Source organism: Corvus hawaiiensis, chromosome Z (assembly GCF_020740725.1).
Source record: "Corvus hawaiiensis isolate bCorHaw1 chromosome Z, bCorHaw1.pri.cur, whole genome shotgun sequence".
Taxonomy (NCBI): Eukaryota; Metazoa; Chordata; class Aves; order Passeriformes; family Corvidae; genus Corvus; species Corvus hawaiiensis.
The window spans coordinates 34,497,448-34,517,755 of record NC_063255.1 but is presented as its reverse complement, the minus strand read 5'-3'; the positions used below and the strand labels follow the sequence as shown (position 1 = coordinate 34,517,755).

The 20,308-nt window shown below is 38.7% G+C and overlaps 1 protein-coding gene across 4 annotated transcripts in view; it reads right to left on the bottom strand.

Moving 5' to 3' along the window:
* CDC42SE2 (CDC42 small effector 2) overlaps positions 1 to 20,308 on the bottom strand; it is an 82,290-nt gene that overhangs the window by 25,029 nt on the left and 36,953 nt on the right. For all 4 annotated transcript variants that reach the window (XM_048291687.1, XM_048291691.1, XM_048291688.1 and 1 more), the window contains one exon: positions 8,144 to 8,467. In XM_048291687.1, the coding sequence (XP_048147644.1) occupies positions 8,144 to 8,197 (54 nt within the window). In that variant the 5' untranslated portion in view covers positions 8,198 to 8,467. The remainder of the gene's footprint in view (positions 1 to 8,143; positions 8,468 to 20,308) is intronic.

Genomic DNA, 20,308 nt, shown 5'->3' with positions numbered 1-20,308 from the left:
ATTCTGATGTAATCTCCAATTAACATCTATTCATAAATCCTGTTGAAAGTATTTTCCTCCATTTTATTAAAATTAGATTAATTTTTCACCATGTCATCCTGTATGTCCCCATTTTTCTGTTCTTTCCTAATTTAAGGTCATAAGTTCTGAAGCCACTGATGGACCACCATACAGGACTACAAAAAACCTGCCCGACATCTTCCAGATGTAAAACAAGAATTGCAATGTCGATGCTTCAAACGAATCAGGCCTGAACTGCAAGGCAACAGTAAATCAGCATCATTGAGAAAAATGAAGGGGTTTAGTGAAGGCAAAACTTGAACCTACCTGGAGGCATCTAAGGCCAGAATAAAAGAATGATGAATTTCCAGAGCATCTACCTGCACTCGGCAGTCATGACACAATGCCCATGGGAAATGTTTTTACTTTTTAAGTAAGTACAATAATTTCAAAGGTCACAATTTATTTTAATGAACTTAAACTACCAAACTCTATGTTACTCCATATCCCACTCAGAGAGATGGATACAAACCAGAGGGAATGCAGACACTGATAAGCAACAAGCAGTAAGTATTGCCTCCTATTCACCGTGATGGGATGAGCTCTGAACCTCTGCTCCAGAGAGATGGAAAGGCTGGTCTGGGAAAACTTAAAAAGACAAATCACTATTTGGTCTCAATTAATTTCTCAGTCTCTGGAGATAAGGGAGACACATACCAACTTTCAACCATCTTGTGCAGGTTAGAAACACATAAATCATAATGCAGTCCTGCCAGAGATAAGGCAAAATTAAAACAGTCTGATTTGAGAGCATCCCAGCACCAAAACTTATGAACTAGGTACTCCTTTACAATACACTATCAAGCAGAACATAAAGGGTGGTTGTGTTCACCCTAAAAAGGTTATTCCATGAGCAAGAGAAAAGCAATTATTAAGACCCTGTGCCTGAGAAAGACAACATACTCTAAACCCAGACTATTTTCTAAGCCTGAACGAGATGAATTTACAACTGCAATAAGAAAGATAATGTAGTTTAAACTATTTAAAAAAATTCTATGTGAGCCTCATCCCTTTTGATGTTAAGTCACTTTCAGAGCATAGCATATTAACAAATCACTCAGTGTTACACATTTATTTGAGGGAGTAAACACGAAGAGAGATGGTATCTTTCTTTGGCTACAGTTAACTACAGCCCTCTTGAGGATACACCCAAGTAACTAAAAAAACCCCTCTAAAATTATTTGAAAAACAAAAAATACCCAATGAGTTCAGAGAGTCATAGCTTCCCTGAATCTGCATCAGAGTGCAGTTCACAGCTTCAGCTTTTCTGCCCAGCCTCCACTTTTCTGTTCTCCTCACTCTGTGGCAGGATATTAACCCAGAATTACAGAAGTCAGAATTTTAGAGTGATCAGCTAAGCCGCTTTGAAGACAAAGGCAAGAAATTAATTGCAAGTGATTACCTGTTGAAGTCTGTGACTTAATGGATACCTTATGAATTCAGGATCTTTGAGAACAGCGAAGAATAGCATTATTATAAGTAAATGGGAACTTTGGTATCATGAATATCTCATGCATAAGTAAGTGTCATGACAGGAACTGCAGAACCAGAGGTTTGAGGAACAGTCTGAAAAAGGAAAACTTTCAGCATTGTGAAATGCTAATGCTGGGAATTGAAAATGTCAGTGCAGGCAAAGATCTTTAAAACAGCAATTTAAAAATACGTATTTTTAAAATTGCATATTGGTCTTAAGAATTATCACCAACAGAATATCTGAGATCCATTCCAGAAAAGTTACAATAAAAATACAGTAAGATATGAGCAGAGGAAGCTTCTAGTCTCAATACTCCCTTTCACATCAAAAGCAGTTAAAGCCAAAAGGCTGAACACTTAGCTTCAGGGCAACGACTGACTTCTCTATTCGCTAACACAAAGCATACTTCCAGACAGTGTCAGTGAAAGTGCACATCTCTCAGGCTAATGTCCAGATTACCCCCGCCTCTAGCTGTTGGGAAGTAGAAATGCCCCTAAATCTTCATGCTTCCCCATCTTCCCTGCTCTGACATGAAAAGCAGAATGGAATAAAACAGCTGACCTGCCAAACATTACAACTAAGGCACACCAAAAATACCAGGGTGGCTTTGTAGCTTCAACTTCCATTAAAAAAATCACAAAAAAATTACCAAAATTGCATTAGAAATGCTTCAGCACAGTCTCCAAGGGTGTTTGCAAAACTACCAACTTTTGCTAACCAGTATCAGCTAGTTCTTGTCGAAGCTCCTTTTGTCAGTGACTCATATCATGGTTTTGCTCTTGAAAATTCCTTCTCACTGAAAAATTTGGAGATTTAATAGAAACAAGAAACTCAAGGGCTCTAGCACTGGTGTCCAGATCAACAAACAGCACAGTCTACTTCCTCCCCATGTTCAAATGGAAAGCCTGAGCTCTGTGGAGCCTGCAGATATTAAAAGCATATTACATCCTTCTTCAAGTATGTTGATAATGGCAAGACACATTCTCATCAATGGAAAGCTGGCATAATTCTTGTTTTCAACCTCCCCCAAAGAGCTATTTTCCACGTCATCAACTAGTATTACATTAAGTAAACAGCATCAGTGTTAATGAAGAGCGAAAAATTTCACAGCCATAATAAAAGATCATAAAACATTCAGTTAATTTTCGTTCAGGTATTTATACATAAACAGAAAACGCTTCCTTTGTTTTCTTTGTGAACACTTTAATACTTGAACATCACAAAAATATTTTAAGATGTGCGGCAGCTAATTTAAAGGTAAAAGAAAAACCTAAAGCAGCTCTATCAGGCTGAAAGCCATCCAAGCAGATTGGGTTTTATAAATACAAGCCAAGCATTTTGCTGCTTATTTGATTCTGCCCCCTTTGATAAGGTACTCCCTCAAGCTACTTCTAACAACAGCACTGAATAGGAAAAAGAAAGAATTTGGACCATCTAAACTGGCAGCTCAATATGTAGCTATGTAGGACAACTCTGAAATCTGAGGGCTCTCTAAGGTTGTCATCTTTTACATGATTCTTTCATAGGCTTACTGAATGCGATAAGCTGATTCAATTTAATGAGAAAGCCTGAGTTTTACGTATTTTAAGCCTGAAGCTGCACTTGCACAGCACTGCTGTACTGAACAGTGAGCCTAAACCAGTACTTCTTCAGCAGCAAGGTGGTATGTGTGCCTGCTGGGAGTGACCTATTCTGTAGCTGTAAGGCACACTGAATGCTTCATTCTCTTCCACTGTGTTCACGTTTTTAAGAGTTACACAACTTGCAGTGTTAGATGTATCCTTAGATGTATCTATGACTCCTTCTCCAGAAAGGAACCTAGGGCTGACAACATTAATCAGCGGATAATTTCCTTAAGTAACCATAAGATCATTTGTGTCTTCTGAAGCACCCAGTGCTCAGTTCAGTTGATAAATACAGCAGCATGTGCAGGGTTTTTTCTACCTCTCTTTTAAAAAGAGGGGCCTCCCCACCCTAAATACCTATCAGTCGCTCTTTCATACATCAAAAGAGACATTAAACAAACTTCGCTTTCCAAACCACTTTAAACGTTTATGGCATAGCATGCAACAAAACTGTTAATAGCCCCTTGACAAAACACAAAATGGAAATCACCTAAACAAGAGACAAGCAACAAACATCAACTAATTAACTAGGGAAGGAAGCCTGGAGCCAGAAGTACGAGAACATAGTTTATTCTTTTGTAGCGGAGCACTAATTTTACTGCAAGGTCAAAGCAACCTGAAAAGCTTGGCTGTACTGAGCTTTGGCCCAAATCAGGTGGGAGTGCTCCAGATCATGACCAAAGGCTTCTCAGACCAAAAATTAACTTTGCAAGTTAAAAATGGACAGACTAGGAAGAAAGCCATATAGGAAAGTAACAGATTCCTGGTGTAGGCGACAAGCTTAGCCTAAGACAGAAGCCATGGACACTTTCTCTGAAAACATGCAAGATTTCTAAACTTCTGTTAACGAGCAATGCATCTGGTAGTGGGAATTTGGCAGAGTTTATTGAAACAGCAGTGGATGAGATGATAGCACAGAGGAAGCATGCGAAAAATGACTGATTTTGCACTGGGAAGTGCAAAATCAGCCTACTGAACCTATAAAGGGTATCAGTGGAAGGTGTAAGAAAACTGGTGCAATCACAGAAAGTGCTACTTTTCCCAAAATAATGGTTTGGGTCAGATCATAATTCACAGCCTGAATTCAGGCTACTTAAACCACCAAGAAAATATGAGCATAGTTATTAATAGATTAGTATCTCCTCCATGGTGTCATGAAAACAGATATGAAAGCAACTAGTTGTCTGAAGTCCTCATTGTGGTAAAACAGATTATGAATCCAAAAAAACCTAGAGGGTGATACAGGAACACCTTCCCTTGGCTTTTGTTTGGATTCTACTGTGCTAAGAACCTCAGACTATTAAGAAGCCACCATCAGGAACATGCTTTCCTCAGCTGCATCCCCAATTAGTTTTGTTTCTTTGAATACCTGTTTTTTTCATTTTATAACTCTCTTTCAGAGAAGCTTAGAGACCCAGCTTCCAACGTGTGCCTTCTTTGATCATGAGTACTGCAGTTTTGGATACACCAAGTGAAATATTTAGCAACCAAAGTAACATTTAGGAGAGCGAGTAGAACAATGCTTTCCAAGACACCCATGTTTTATTTCACACCAGCAAGGTGCACCCAGTTAGCATGGACAAAAGACTAAAAGCTGTGCCAAGATATATTTCACTAAAAGATGATGGTAATACTTGAACATTGTCCTTGATTTAAGGAACCTCAAAGGACACTAGTATATAACTGCAACACTGTTCTGCTCTGGGGTATGCTATTAGAGAAGTCATGGCAGTGAAATTCAGAAAGTAATGCATTCTTATTGTTTTTCTATAAAACTGACTGAAAGGACTAATGCATGTACAGATCTCATGTTAAGTGCACTACAGCTGAAAAGAACAGAGATGCTGTATTTGACCATTTCAAATATAGTATGTTAGAATTTTGCCAGCAGAAAGCAGAGACAATTCTGATGCTTTTCAAGAGAGAAGGGAACTCCTCAGCTCAATGAATGCTATAAATATCACAGAAACAAGCACATAATAAAACTTTCTTTTTTTTCCCCCTCCAGCAAAGAGGGTTAACATTTATGTCACAATCCAAGACATTAAAGATGCCTCAGATATCAGCATCTGCCAAAGAAAATGAGAAAAAAAATCATTTCAGAAAATGTCACCTGGCAGAAGGAAGAGACCTAGGAGACAAGGGAGAATGGAAGCAGGTTACTACTGCTTGTGGTGACAGGCAAGTTCCTCCCAGGCTGCCTCACCTTCCCAAGTGCTCTCATACAATAGGCATGAGGCCCTGGAACAGGATGGACAGACAACTGATAATGTGGACAAGGTTCTCCTGCTGTGATGATCCTCCTTTTCTCTAGTGAACAGTGATGGGACCCAAGGGAACACATGAAGATGTGTCCAGAAAGTGTGGGCTGGATATAGGAAAAGATTCTTCATCCAGAGGGTGGTTGGACACTGGATCAGGTTCTCCAGGGAAGTGGTCACAGCACCAGCCTAAAGAAGCATTTGTGCAAAGCTCTCAGGCACATGGAGTGAATTTTAGGGCTGTCCTGCACAGGGCCAGGAGCTGGACTCCATGATCCTTTCAGGTCACTTGCGACTCAGGATATTCTATTATAAGCTTAAAAAGAGAAGGAACATTTTAAACATTGATCAGAACAAGCAGCAAATTAACTTCCTACTTTCAAGGTCTATTTTGAGAGGCTGGTGGTTGTTGGTGTTGCTACAAGACCGTATTAGTCCTTCTACAGAAGAAGGCCTCTTAACATGTAATGGCTGAACATGAAATGGCTGGGATACTATCAGGCAGGCCATTACAAAGCTGAGATGCAGGAGTTAAAATGAAAGAAGGCACACGAAAGGAATGAAACTGGGCAGATTAGGCATTTCTCCTTAGAAAGTGGACCCAGTGACAGGTTGAATGCACAGCAGGGGACTGAAACATGGCTTTTATCCAAGTTTCACTTACTTTATGATAAAATGGGCAAATATGTAACAGTATTTTGGGACTAAAAACTAGTTTTTCAGCATGTAAGTTCTCTCAAACATGCAATCATACAACAGCTGCACAGACAGGGAAAAACTGCTTCCGTATCCCTTGTCTCATTTATCAGTTTGCCTCAGACTTACAGTACATGCTTTGCTATTTGTCAGAGATGGAAAACATTCCTGTACTTACTCAGAGGCGTAAGTGTCTGATTAAAAACACTCAGTGCAACCGAGCATGGCAGAGCAACAGCTGTACAACACAACACAGCAAAATGAGATGAGGAACTGCAGGGAAAGGACAACTAAGTGCCTTTCATCAAGCATGCCAAGAAGGGCACACATCTCTTTTTTTTTCTGAGATGTATCCTGGAGAATTTTGGCACAAAAGCAAGTCTCCTGTAACATTTGAAAGGCACATTTCAGAAACTAGATCAGTCCTCAGCAATGTGCTATTAGTATCTTAAACACAAGGATGGTTTTAATTACCAAGCAAATGCACACCACTGTATCAGCAGAAACCGAGCGGGTTGCTTCCCTCTCCTCCACTTTCCAGGTACAATCTCCACCTGCTTCGTGAGTCATTACCCACAGACCGCTGTATCAACATATATGGATTTCTTGGGCTGTAACTTAAATATCATAGAACTCGAGTCAGGATTTTGTAAGGACTGAGCCTCAGGATTCTCAAAACAAAGAGAATATGCCATTTTTCTATCTGAAATATTTTGAACTGTCAGATCTTATTCATATCTATGCTCAAAAACCAAGACAAATAACTTTGGCTATATATGGCTAGAGCTAGCATTTTAAAGGATTGCATGGTATTCAAGCCAGAGAGGAGGATCACAGCTTCATCTCAAGAGTTCATCTCCCACAACTCTGCTTGACTAAGACTGAGATAAAGTTGCATTCATTAATACAAAATGTTAATAGTCACACTTCAATATTTGCATGCCATCTGAGGATCAGTCTGGCATTCAGGCTTTGTGCAATGACAACGCCTAATGTTAGGCTTTTTTTTCAATCCTTTGGCTTCCCTAAAGCCAAGTATTAGCAACTGAACACATTAATGTGACCTTTCTTTATTCACTCCGGGTTTCTCTTGTTTACTGTAATGCTACCAGTAGTAACTGTTTTGGGTTTTTTTTACATATTTGTAAAACCACTGTATGACCACTGTCATTTCTATACATTAATTTAGCTTGATCTTGATGTCACACTATACAATGATCTTTCTCACGGACCTAACCATACTCCTAGTTGATTCCACCTTCATGCAGGCAGAATTTCCTCCAACAGCACTGGACTCAGAAACATACTCTAAAGGTACCTAGAAATACATGAAAAAAAAGAATATTTCTGTATTCCTAACAAATGCTTTGAAATGTTCTTTTATCTAACCAGTTGCTATGTTCACTACGCACTCACACAACAGCCATTTCAAATTTTATTAAAAATAAAGTATTTACAACATCCCTTCACTCTTCCAAGATTTAATCTAAAAACTAACCAAACAATTAAAGATGAAATCCTTTATTAAACTAAGGTGGCGGAGGACTGGATTTCACTTTGGACTTTCTAACATAATCATTTCCTTCTACCATCAGTGTCTAGTCACACCCAAAGGCAAGCCTGAAGTCATATGGAAGTGAGGACATTTACGCATCTCCACTAAAAAGTTATTTACAGGATATAAAATTATAATATATAAAATTATTTATAGAATATAAAAAATTATACTCTAGGATGACAGTTTACATCCTCATCACCCTTTTCCCTTCCCCTCTTTTTCAATTCCAAATATAGGCTCTTTCTGAAGACTTTGGCTAGGTTGGATCTCAAGGACAGCAAAATGACAGCAGTTTAGAACAGACTATTTTTGATCCCCATCAAGGCAGGATATCAGTTAACTGCTTCATTCTCACTAAGCTTGCCCACACAGCCCTAACTAAAGAAAAAAAGAAACATAAGGAAACTAAAAAATGTTAAAATTTTAGTTAATTATATAAAAACAAAGCAGTGCTAATATTCATACTTACAGGCTGAGGCTGTTCTGCAATACAGCAGTTGAAACACAACCAAAACTCACTCATTGTTTACAGTCTGAAGTGGGAACACGGATGAAAAGCAAGACTCAACCTTCGTAAGTCTGTCTGCAGGTAATAAGTTCTTTGAACAGGTTTATTTTTAATGGCTCCAATGTGAAAATCTTTTTTTCTGTTGAGTTCTTCTCCAAAGACAAGTCAGTCCCAGGACAAAGAACTTGAAGGCAAAAAGTTATTTTAGAATCTTCTTCCAGAAGGTTGATCCCAGCACCAGAGAAATATTACGTATGCTTCTTTGGTCCTTAGCGTTACGTGAACCTGAAAACAGAAGTACATTAATCAAAAAGAGAGAATATAAATAATCTGAATCTCCCAGCCAGCCAGCTACACCTCTGATTTCTTTGCAATACTCTGAATCACAGACTGAGGAGACACTAGCAAACAAGTCACGCGCTTATTTCTACAGTGACTACCAAAAACAGCATATACTCTAAATCTGTATGAGACTTACATTCCAGCTTTGGTTAGATGAAGTGATACCAAGAACTGGTGTCCAATCTCTTGGCAGTCATCTTGGTTTGTTTCTAACTTTCAAATGTCATTTCAGAAAGCGATAATTGTCCATACACCCCTTTACACCTCTTAGGGAACTGCACCTATTACCACATCATATTTTTCAACAGAAAAGTTACCCAGTCTATTCACAGTGTGAGGTTTAAATGGTATTTAACTCCAGCCCTGTTACACAATTCATCAATATGTAAACACAATCAAAGGCATGCTCTCCTAAATGTTGAGGGAACAAATAAATTTCTGTATATGAAAATTTTGCAAAATGGCTGGACCTGGTCAACACAAGGTATTTTCCTTCCACCCTCTTCTACCCTATGTTTCATTTACAGTTTACTTCAAAATAGGATATTACTTGTAGAGCTTGAAACTGTTTCCTTAAACCTCTAAAACTCCTCAAGTGGAAAAAATGAGGCTTCAAATTCCAAACATTCCTTTGCTAAAATAATGTTTGTTGGTAAACCTCCATTCGGGTTTCTTTCAGCAGGAGTGTAATAAAAATTCCTCTTATCTTGCCATATATAATAAAATTTACTTGCAGAGAAAGTGAGATAATGAGTATTCAGAAGTTTTTACAGGATACTCCTTAATAATAATTCTTTACAGGACTGCATCTTCACCACACAGATGTTTGCACAACTATTATTTCTATGCAATTCCTCACAGCATGGTTTGGAGACTCTGTGCAATGCATAAAACTACACATCTATGTACACACGTTCTAGAGCAGTTTCGCTTTGCTGCTACCTTCCTTAGTTCTCTATGTGCCAAGCACATGAGAGCAAAGATATCCCTCATTTACTACACACATACCAAGTCACTGCACTGCATGGCCACGACTACCTAGGTACTTTCCAGGACTACTGTCTACAACACACACAAAAGGAACACAGCAGAACCTTCCCCATACTATACCCAAAGCCTTTGGGAAGCTTTCACACTTAGCTTTTAAGACACTAACTGAAGCTCTTTGAGAAATAAATGCATGCTGCAGTAACACCATCTAAATAGCAAAACCCCAGCCAAAGTACTTGCATACTTGCAGCTCTACCTTTGAAAAATCAACTGATAGGGTCAAATTAGGTTTATATGCCTGTTTCTGGCATACCTTGCCTAAAGATCAGAATAGGAAGGGGGGGGGAATGCTTTGATAGGTTATCCTATTGCTAAAACCACATAAAACAAAGCAATTTTATTAAACAGGGTATCTTGAGGATAAGAAAAAACCTAAACAAGCAAACTACCCCCGCTCTGACAAAAATACTTCTACACAACCTTTTGCTTGTCAGACACTTAAAAAAAAGGTCTTAGAACAGTGCTATCATGACATTTTCACTACTTAGAATGCATTTTTCCTGCTTTAAAGATCACCATCTAAATCCCATGAATGAGTCAAGAAACTGCAATAAAACACAGGATTCAACAACCAGTAGTATGAAATCCAAGAATGAAAATAAAAGTCTCTAAGGAAGTTCTCACTCTGTAATTAGGTGGCTTCACACACACATTTTCTCAATTACTCTGGTGACTAAAAATTTCACGAACTTTAAATAGCATGACTAACAAAGAAAACCTTGACAGGAAAATACTCTGCTGTTCTCTGCAGGCTCAGAATTTGCATGCTACACAGTTCTTTTCCAAATTTGATTCAGTATGTTACAAAATCAGAAGTAAAACACAGTTAACTCCTGTTAAGCATGTAACATTTAACAATTCTAGTCCTGTGTCTGTACATCTTATGTTTCCTTAAATGTTGGTTGATTTACTTCTGAGAAGATATGCTTGAAGTTGTCCTGAAACATAGCAATGCATCCCCGAAGGTAGCTGCTCAGATTATGAGAAATTGAGAAATCAAATACTCAAAGTTTGCATTTTGAAGTTTGATATATTTTAAGCTGCTGGAGCAATTAATGGATATCGTGCAGTGAGTTTTTCTTGCTCTGTAGGTGCCCCAATATTCTGACTTGTGACTCCTGAACTTAGGACACTTGTTGCTTCCCTCACAACCTCTGTTTGACAGAGTCCAGAACTGACACATGAAATTCTTGTTCTCACGGAGGATTAACTTTGATCTGGCTGCTACACCCAAGTGCAGAAGACATACATTGAAAAGGCAGGGAAATTCCTTTTGTTGATCTGCCTCTGTGTTTGTTCATAGCTGGCACACTCCTCCAGTTCCCTGCAGCCTCAAGTGCTGCGCTGAGCTGAAGGCCTGGGAACAAACCTGAAGGGCTTTTGTGTGCACCTGTGAGCCTGGAAAGCTCCTCCTGGTTACAGAACACCCATGGGTGCAGAAGTCTTGCTCTACACAGCCATCCTCTGCATGCAGGACTTGTGACATTCAGGACAGTCAAAACTGACTCCCTGCTTCAGATCTAAAGCTTTTGAATGACCAAGTCAAGTTAAAAATTGTAAATAATAATCTCTGATAACATGTTTATTCTTAAAAATGCATTTTTAGGCCTGCAAAGTGCTACATTTGCTTTTAGTTTGGTGGTTCTGCAATCACTAACAACACTTCCTCAATCTGTTAATTTTTGATAAAAACACACAGTTGACCTATCAGTAGGTCTGGAGAAAACTGACATTAACTGCACCTCTTAAAAGGCAAACAAATGCTTAGCAGTATTTGTTAGAGCTCTGGAATTTCATACACCTTCCCAGTCTACTAAACAAATTATTTTTACAGGAACCAAGTTAATATAAATATCAAGTATAAATCTGCTGCACCAAAATGGAAAGGAAAAGTAATTAAGCTGAAAGCAAAAAGGTGTATTGGTGCTGTGGTGTTAATGACAACACACTAGAATTTCTCTTACACTGCCAATTGCTTGTTTAAATAACAAGTTGAATCAGGAAAATTCTGCTCCTCTTTTCCAAGTTATTGGTTATAAAGAAAGGAAGAAAAAAGCACCATAGTGACCTACAGCTACTAGCCAGGTAATTACGTAATATCAGCGCACTAGCAATCTCACGGGGAATTGTTCCTGCAAAGCTTGAACTGCACCCCAAACCTAGCTGCAACTAATGAGGTCTCAAAATACATGCAGTATTTCACAGCTAGTTCTCTGCTTTTTCATTGGATTAAGACTTGAATCACAGAACCCTAGAATGGTCTGGGTTGAAAGGGACCTTAGAGATCATCTTGTTTCAGCCTCCCTTCCACAGGACCAGGTTTCTCAGGGCCCCATCCAACCTGGCCTTGAACACTGTCAGGGATGGGGCATTCACAGCTTCTCTAAGCAGCCTGTGCCAGTGTCTCACCACCCTAACATAGCATTTGTCTGTGCAGATCTGCCAGATGAAGAGCACAACAGAAGCTGAAGAACACTTCGAGGTAACAGTTCTGCTACCCTTAGGTTTTGCTGTCTGCCCAGTTTATGGTGCTCAGAGTGGCAGAACACTGTAGAGCTCACACTGAAAAGACAACACAAATACTCTGTCTGAACCAGAAATTTATCAGTGATGAGTGGTGAAACACCAATTTGCTTTTCCCATGTAAACTTTCTGAACTCTGAATGCAACTTATTTTAGAGCGGATGATTCACATTACAAAAATGCACAGGACTTTCATGCTGAACAACTTTGTCACATTTTAAGGCTTTTATACTTTAGTTATCATTTCAATTCCATAACCATTTATGGAAATTCTGAAGTATGAAGAAATCAAGATTTTAAAAATAATACATTGTTTAGAATTTGAAGTGAAAAGCAGGTAATTTATTATTAAGGTAATTTTCATTACTCTAAGGTTTACGCCACAGTGGCCAGTCTAATGCAAAAACCAAAACTACTGCTTATTGTTAAACACCAGTCACAAAGGCAGTAAGTGCAAGCATTGCACTAATGAGTAGTGGGCAAAGCACATTCTGTTACAGTATCATCCATTTTTCTTACTAAAGCAGTATTAGCTGTTCTGTGAGAAATATACAGAGCAGGAAAGGAGGAAAGGTAAACTAAGAAATCAATTTTCCCTCTGAGCTCTTCACTTTTATTGACATAAAGCAGGTTAGACAGGATTTACCTTAAATGATCCAAACAGGAATACGTGCTATACTGTAGAGAGTCAGTTAGAATAAAACTACTTAATTAATTATACAGCTTGAGAACAGCGTGCTCTTTTTAAAAAAGCATCTCTAGTTCCTCTTAAGGGTGAGCTTTCTATATCCTTTGACTTCATACTGTTCACTGTGGCTTCAAACAGAAAGTGTTCGAACATTGTAACAATGCTCTTTGACCACCACTTGAAGCAAACAAAACCACAGGAAGAGAGAAAAAAAAAATTACAGGTGTTAGTATTTGAATTTAGCTAGGTTTGCTCCAAAGCTCAGACTACTATTTAAGGAGAACGGGGAAAAAAGGGTAAAAAAAAGGCAAATCATGAACAAAAAGTCAAAAGTATGCCATGTCATGGTATGTCATGACACAACATGATGTATCACAATAAGCACATGTAGGCACAAAGTCATGACCAAGCCTACTACTACTATTTTAGTCTCAAGTACTTAATAAGAAAACACTCTGCAGTTATTCTTACTATATTAGATTCATTCCATGAAATATATAGGTATTTTGATTTGGTTTTTTTGCCTTAAAGGCTTTGAAAAGCTATCATTTCTTTCAATACTGCAAGCTGTAAGTAGAAAATTATAATTTCTGAGTGTATTTTTAAGACTTCTTCCATGTTTCTCACTTTACATTCCTCTTGTAGCCGCACTATTTCCTCTTAATGATGACTAAATAAAGTCATGTGGCAACTGAAAATGCAGGGGGGAGAGGACTAAGTTGTGTTCAAACCAAGAGAGAGGTTATGCTGGTGCACACTTCCATACGCTTACAGCTGTAGCAGCTGGAGGACACTCTCCAGCTCTCAAAGAAAGTGAGAGGTGTTTATTCATTTGCCAGCCTCATTTTTTGATAAAAAACAAAACAATCTACAAGAAGCAAGAGGTTTTAAACAAAGGCAACCTACAGAGAAAGTTGCCTTCATTCAGAAATTTTGTATCAAAAGCTTTATCTCATCGGGGCACAGCACTTACCGAAGCACTCTTCCTCCATTTCTCACTAGCAGAATGGACACTTCTGGGGACTTTGACATGGATTTTTAATGCAGCAATTATGTTCTGCACTTCCAAATCCTGAGAAACTTGAGCTGCAAGTAACTCTTGCCACACAAAAGACAACATTCACCATCAACGTAGCCCAAATAAGGCTGAAATCCTTTTTTCATTTCCTCATAATCTTCTCATATTGATTCTGCCTCAAACCCCTCCCAAGTGCTTTACAGTTTAGTTTCAAGACATTTAAAACTCTTCTTCAAAGTCTGAGTTAGACTTTCTTGTACATTTTCAAATCCTGAAATGTATGTCCTGACTCTCTAAGAAGGTTTATTCATGTCTCCCTGATACAGTTTTGCAATTATTACTAAAGCGATAAGACTATAGGGTTTTATTTTGGGATTATTGATCATTTGGAGTCAGTTCTTATTATTTGCCCCCATTTATACCAAAATGGTTTTCATTACTATATTTATTTCCTTAAGCAACTTAGAAATAGGTTGTACTTCAAATCAAGCTCAACACAAACTAATAGCCATAAACAATTACTATTATAAGAGCAATTTGCTTCTGAGTTAAAAGTTTCCAAGACAGATGAAAACAGGGGAATAGGATAAAGGTACTATTTACAGCTTACTTAAAGGAGATGGGGTGATTTTTTAAATTGTTGTTGTTGTTACTAATGGAACACAGTTTAGCTTTAGGAACAATCACATCTTTCACTGGAACAGCTCCAGTTTTTGGGTTCTCAGTTTGTACAAAGCTGTTGAGAAATGGTTAAAGGATCAGGGGCATGGATCATTGGAAAAGCTGTGGGAAACAGAACTTTAAAAGAGCTGTACAAGCAAATGCCTACATGAGAAAAAGCCTGCGTGAGAAACAGGCCTGAGAACAAAAAAGGAGTTTTAAGGATGTAGTACTGTGCTTACAAGATGTACTGACCATGAGGTAGGAGGTAGAACTCCGATTTCTCAAGCTGTAACATTAATGTATCTAATATAGGCAGAAGCTTGCCAATGTAGTCTTGTATCTAACACCAATCAAGCAGAAACAAGAAAGTGTTCTCATAATTGTAAGCCAATCAAGAACTGACAAGCATATATACTAATACTATATAAAGTGCCTCTAGATTACCAATAAACGAAGCTTGCATTATCAATCACATTGATTGTTTGCATGTCTTCCCTTGCCTAAGTCAGCAACACAAAGCCATCACAAGCTCCCCTGCAATAAATGTACCCACTTGGAATAATACATGGGAGGGCAGCAAAAGATACAGGAAGGAAACCACAGCAAATTTGTAAGGAGAAACACTAGGTTTTCCTTATTAGGTCACTGATGGCATGAGAGAGAGTTGTAAAGAAGGGCATGGCAGGAAAGCACACAATTCCGTCAAGAACAGCTCACCAAATGTGACAGTAAACATATTTGCAAGTGCCAGCTGTGACCTTAAAGCAGAAAGCCTTTAAGTATCTTTACGATTTTGTTTTTTACACTCCCATCTGCAGCTGCCTGAGTTTTACTCTGTAGCCCTTCAGCTACATTTATTTATTTCCCCTAAGAATATGATCCAGCCCTTGAAAAGTCCCTATTATTTTTGTGCACAGAACCAATAAATGAGACAGTATCACACTAGTCACATTAAAATTTTTCATGTCCAGTTCCATTTCAAAGCTTCCTCCTGTCTTTAATTAATAATTACTTTTGATATATATGGGTTCAATGCAGCTTTCTGAAACAGCCAATTCATAGCTCGTACTATTCCCCACATTTACATGCCAGCAAGAACCTACTTCTCTTGAAACCACAGCATTGAATATCTCATAGTTAGGCACTACGAATATATATGAAGATTAATAGAAAACTAATCATCCAAAATTATTTACTAAATAATGGAAAGGCAAACCAAAGACTAAATGAATATGTTCTGTCCTACCTAAGACATAGTCTAGGCATATTTTGCCCTACCTACGAAAACAGTCAGTTAAGAACAAGTGAGAAATCTTGGAAAATTCACTTCTATGGTTTAGCACCTCTGATTTCATACTGATTTCCTATTTGCATTTAAAAAATACATATTCTGTTAGACACTAAGTGTTAATCGGTCAGTAACATTTTCTTCTTAATTGGCAAGTCCTACTGAAGGAAAAACAATACATTTCTCAGCTGGCCTCCTTGTTACTTCTAACAGGTAATACTACTCAGAGAGGAAAAAAATAAACAGGGCAAAGTAATGGTTCAAGGCAAACTGTCAACAACATACCATTTCTGCAAAGAATGGAAAGAAAGAAACCCCAAAACAAACAAAGGAACCTTCCCAAAGAATGCCCAGTTATTACTTCTAAAGTAATGATGGGGAATCCTCAACACTGGCATCCAGGGAGAGCATAATTTTAAAAACAGTGCAGCATTAGAGAGAATGGAACAGTCTGCGCTCATGATGTACTGCATGACAGACCATACAAGATACTGAAGGGACCCTCACCTGTTTTTAGTACAATAATAGATAAAAAGCACTACTCACAGCATTTATAATGTTCTTTTTTTCCACAGGGAACTAATACATCAAAGCAATTCCCAAGGAAAGTTTGGGATGGAGGAAAGGAGTAAGCGTGAACAAGAAAAGAAAAGGTTATTAGAAGTGCAAGGAGTTCACATAGGCAAACTCTTACCAGTACAATAAGTGTATCATGCCAAAAAAATGTATCACCATGGCACACCTCTATTGCAGATTTTAACCGGCTACTGTAAAACAGTCCTGCAACACAAGTCTAACATCGTATCTAAAGACATTTTGATGCACTTAGTAAATTATTGCTGTCACTTCTGTTGTTGCCTGGTGCACAGGGCCAATTTACACACTGAGAAAAGGGATCTCTATTTTTTCATTCTAGTTTGTGCAAAGTATGAGCTAGGTGGTAACCCACAAAAGGCTGGCTCCCCAGTCATCAAAATTTTACACCATGTATACATTTTAGCAAACAAAGAAATCACAGTTCATTGGCTACAAGTTACACAGTTCTCTTTAATTAGTATTACACCTTCTACTGGTTAAATGATTCTCATGCTAATTAGTCCACATGCTCAGACTTTCTCCTGAGTTGGTGGGTTTCTTTAGTTGGTGGGCTGTGAGTCAGTGATCCCAGTCTCCCTCTGCCAGAATTAAGTTTTACCCAGCTGGAGCTGGGCTCAGCACAGTTGCTGTCTTTGCTTTATTAGTTTCTTCCTTATCTTAGGAGTTCTGCCAAAAGTCCTTGTGGCACATAAATTCTGCTTTGTTTTTGTCCACTATCAGCAGTACATCCTTCTCCCCAAGCTTTGTCAACCTTCCCATTGGTCTGAGATCACAGAAGGATGTCAAACTTTAAATCTTAACAAGGAAATTCTACCTACAAGTAATTTATCTAATACCTGGACATCACTTCTTCACCTCCCACTCATGTACAAAACAATTATGAGACCAAGTGCAGTAAGCACAAGTATTGTCACGTTTTGTGGGACTGGGTAAGTCAATTTTACTCAGTTACCCCATGACACTACCCAGGATTCACATGTGCCCGTTTGAAAAGCCAGATTAATCATCTCTGTTTAAGTCCTCCTTAGCATATGACAATGGATGCTTCAAATAGGAAGAGTGCATCAGCAGGATGTCTCTGCCTTAACTTTCAGTTCCACAGCTTGCAAGCAACAAAACAGAAGTAGGTTTTTGTTTGAAGCACAACAGAACTGCATATTTTTAATCTGCTAGCATTTAAGGCTTCACCAGTTATTAATTTTGTTCTCTAGCCCTTTTATAATTTCTCCATTATTAGCTCGTTTAGATGACTTGAACTCTGTATATGCACCCTCATGCAGGCACATGGGAGATTGCTTAAAGAAACTTAAAAGTTAAGACAAATCACATTTTCGAAGGTACTTTGGGTCACTCTACGGTAGAAGTGGAATTTAGGACTTTTGGAGCATATACTCACAGAAGCTGTAGGCAGAGGCCTGTGAGTTCATGCAGTCCATTTGCTCAGGTGTACCAATTCCCAGGAAGCAGTACAGTCTATTGTTACTGCCCAATGTACTGTACTTTCAGAACTCACTTAAATGACCACTCGGCAGCTTAATACAGGTGACATCTCTTGCCTTCAAGTTCTACCACCTTTACTTTTTTCGTTTGCTCACTTGAAGAGCACTCACACAAGAACCACACATACACAAGTCTAAATTAGGCTTTGACTGGTCTGAAATGGTATCAGTTTTTCCTGACCAGACACTTGAGAACAGTATACTAAACACTCGGTTCATTTTATATTAAGCCCATCTTCTGACTGAAAATGGTTCCAGAAATACCATCCAAATCAGGCAGAAAAACCAGTATGTTACTGGGGCATATGGCAGAGCCAGAAAGCAAAGAAATTTTACAACTAGTGAGAGGTGGTAAGTGCTAACTGGGCCTGTTTAGATCTCACTCTAAAGATAAGCATGGGGAGCAGCACCAGTAGACTCACAAAGCAAGTCTCATAAAGAATGCTCTCGTCAGAAACCTGCGTACATGTAAAAATCCTTACCATAGCATTATGTATGGTTTCAGACCAGACCATGTGGAGAGAAAGAAAATCGGTAAAATTATTGGTTTTTTCTTATTCTCCATCAATAGCCAGAGAGCAGCTAGCACATAATTGTGTAACACACAGGACAAAGCGGTGCCTAAACAGGAGGGTCAAGTTTCATCTTCTTCTAGCAGTGTACAGCAACAAATGTTTTTCTCCCCTGCCTCCAGACATTTCTTAAGTCACTTAAGGGAAAGGAAAAATCTAGACATAACTATAGCAACAAAAAAATCTGGTCCAAGGACCATAATTTATGCCATAATGCATTTAAAGAGTGTCCTAATTCTGTAACACTTAAACAAGTACAAAGAAAATGATGAACTGAAATACAGCTACTAAGAAGTACCCACAAAGAGCTTCTTTCTATACTTCCACAGCACAGATAACCCCTTCTAGCCACTTCTACACACAAGAAACCCACTAAATACTATGACTGCATGTGCATGCTCATGTTCATATGAAGCCACACACACAACCTATCATTAGTAACTGCAGCAATTATAAAGTATTTCATTCCTACGGCTAAGGCTATCATGCTATATCCAGCCAGTATGAAAACACCAACCAGAAAGCTACCAAGCTTTTACCTCTACAAACTTCAGACAGCCAGCCTGTGTTAAGGAGAACAACTACAAACTGAAAAAAGTTTCTAGGGCTACCTCAAAAAAACCCAAATGTATATACTAGAGTTGCAGTCAGTATGAATAACATTTTTCAGGTCAACAGCCCTTTTCGGTTTTTTTTTGCTGGAAGGACCACTCATTTTTCAAAACAGAATGCAATTTAGAAAAGGGAGAAAAATCAGAAACTCTTTGGATTTTTTTTGTACCTACAGTTGCTCACACTAAGCCATTTACAAATGCCCAGAGTTATACCTCATTAGTAGCAATAACACCAGTACCTATACAGGGCTGTTTATCTTAGAGGAAATACTGTAATTGCCAAAAGACCTTCTTTTGTGACCATCTTCAAACTTCACCTTGATTCAGATTTAATTAATCTGCATTAATTAAAAGGAATTACTACTCTTTGCTTCTCCCCTTCCCAAGCTGAAATTCACTGCAAAGGATCCTTAACATTGAGCTGAATTTGAGTATTTAATTTACTCTTTAAAAGAGTAAAGAAAGCTCTTGCTGCTTATACTGATAAAATGTTTATCTCCACAGAGTATGAAAAAAATGTAACTACAAAAAATCTTGAAAATCCTCACTGGCTTTCATTTTGTGATAGATAGACAGACAGACAAATGCTTACTAATTTCTTGGTTGGAGATCAAGCTTGTTTGGCAAGTCTGTGATGGATGCACCCATTCTGAGTGAAGAGTGCTTTGATTCAGACATCACCAACCAGACGATTTGACTGAAGTCAGTCCTGCTGTGCAAAACTCTGCTAGGCCGTATCTTCACAAGAACTAAGGAATCTAGGCCATGTCTTACCAGGAGCTAACAGAACCAGCCTGAGCTGACTGTGATGGGGTCACTCCCTCAGCCTTCTCTTCTCCAAGCTGAACAAACCAAGTGACCTTAACCACTTTTCAGAATTCCTGCCCTCGAGACCTTCCACCGTCTTGGTCAGCCTTCCCTCTCTAACAGCTTTATGAACTTAAATTGTGTAACCCAAAACTGCCCCCAGCACTCGAGGTGAGGCTGCCCCAGTGCAGAGCAGAGTGGGACAATCCCCTCCCTTGCCCGGCTGGTGATGCTGTGCCTGATGCACCCCAGGACACGGGTGGCCCTCCTGGCTGCCAGGGCATGCTGTCAAATAATGTTTAACTTGCCATAAAACCAAGCCCCAGATCTCCTTCCAACTCTCTTTCTGGGCGGCTGCTTTTCAGGCTCTTGCTCCCCAGTTTGTATATTCAAGCGGCATTACTCTGGACCAGATGCAAAATCTGGCATTTGCTCTTGTTTCATATTAAGTTTCATATGGCTGAT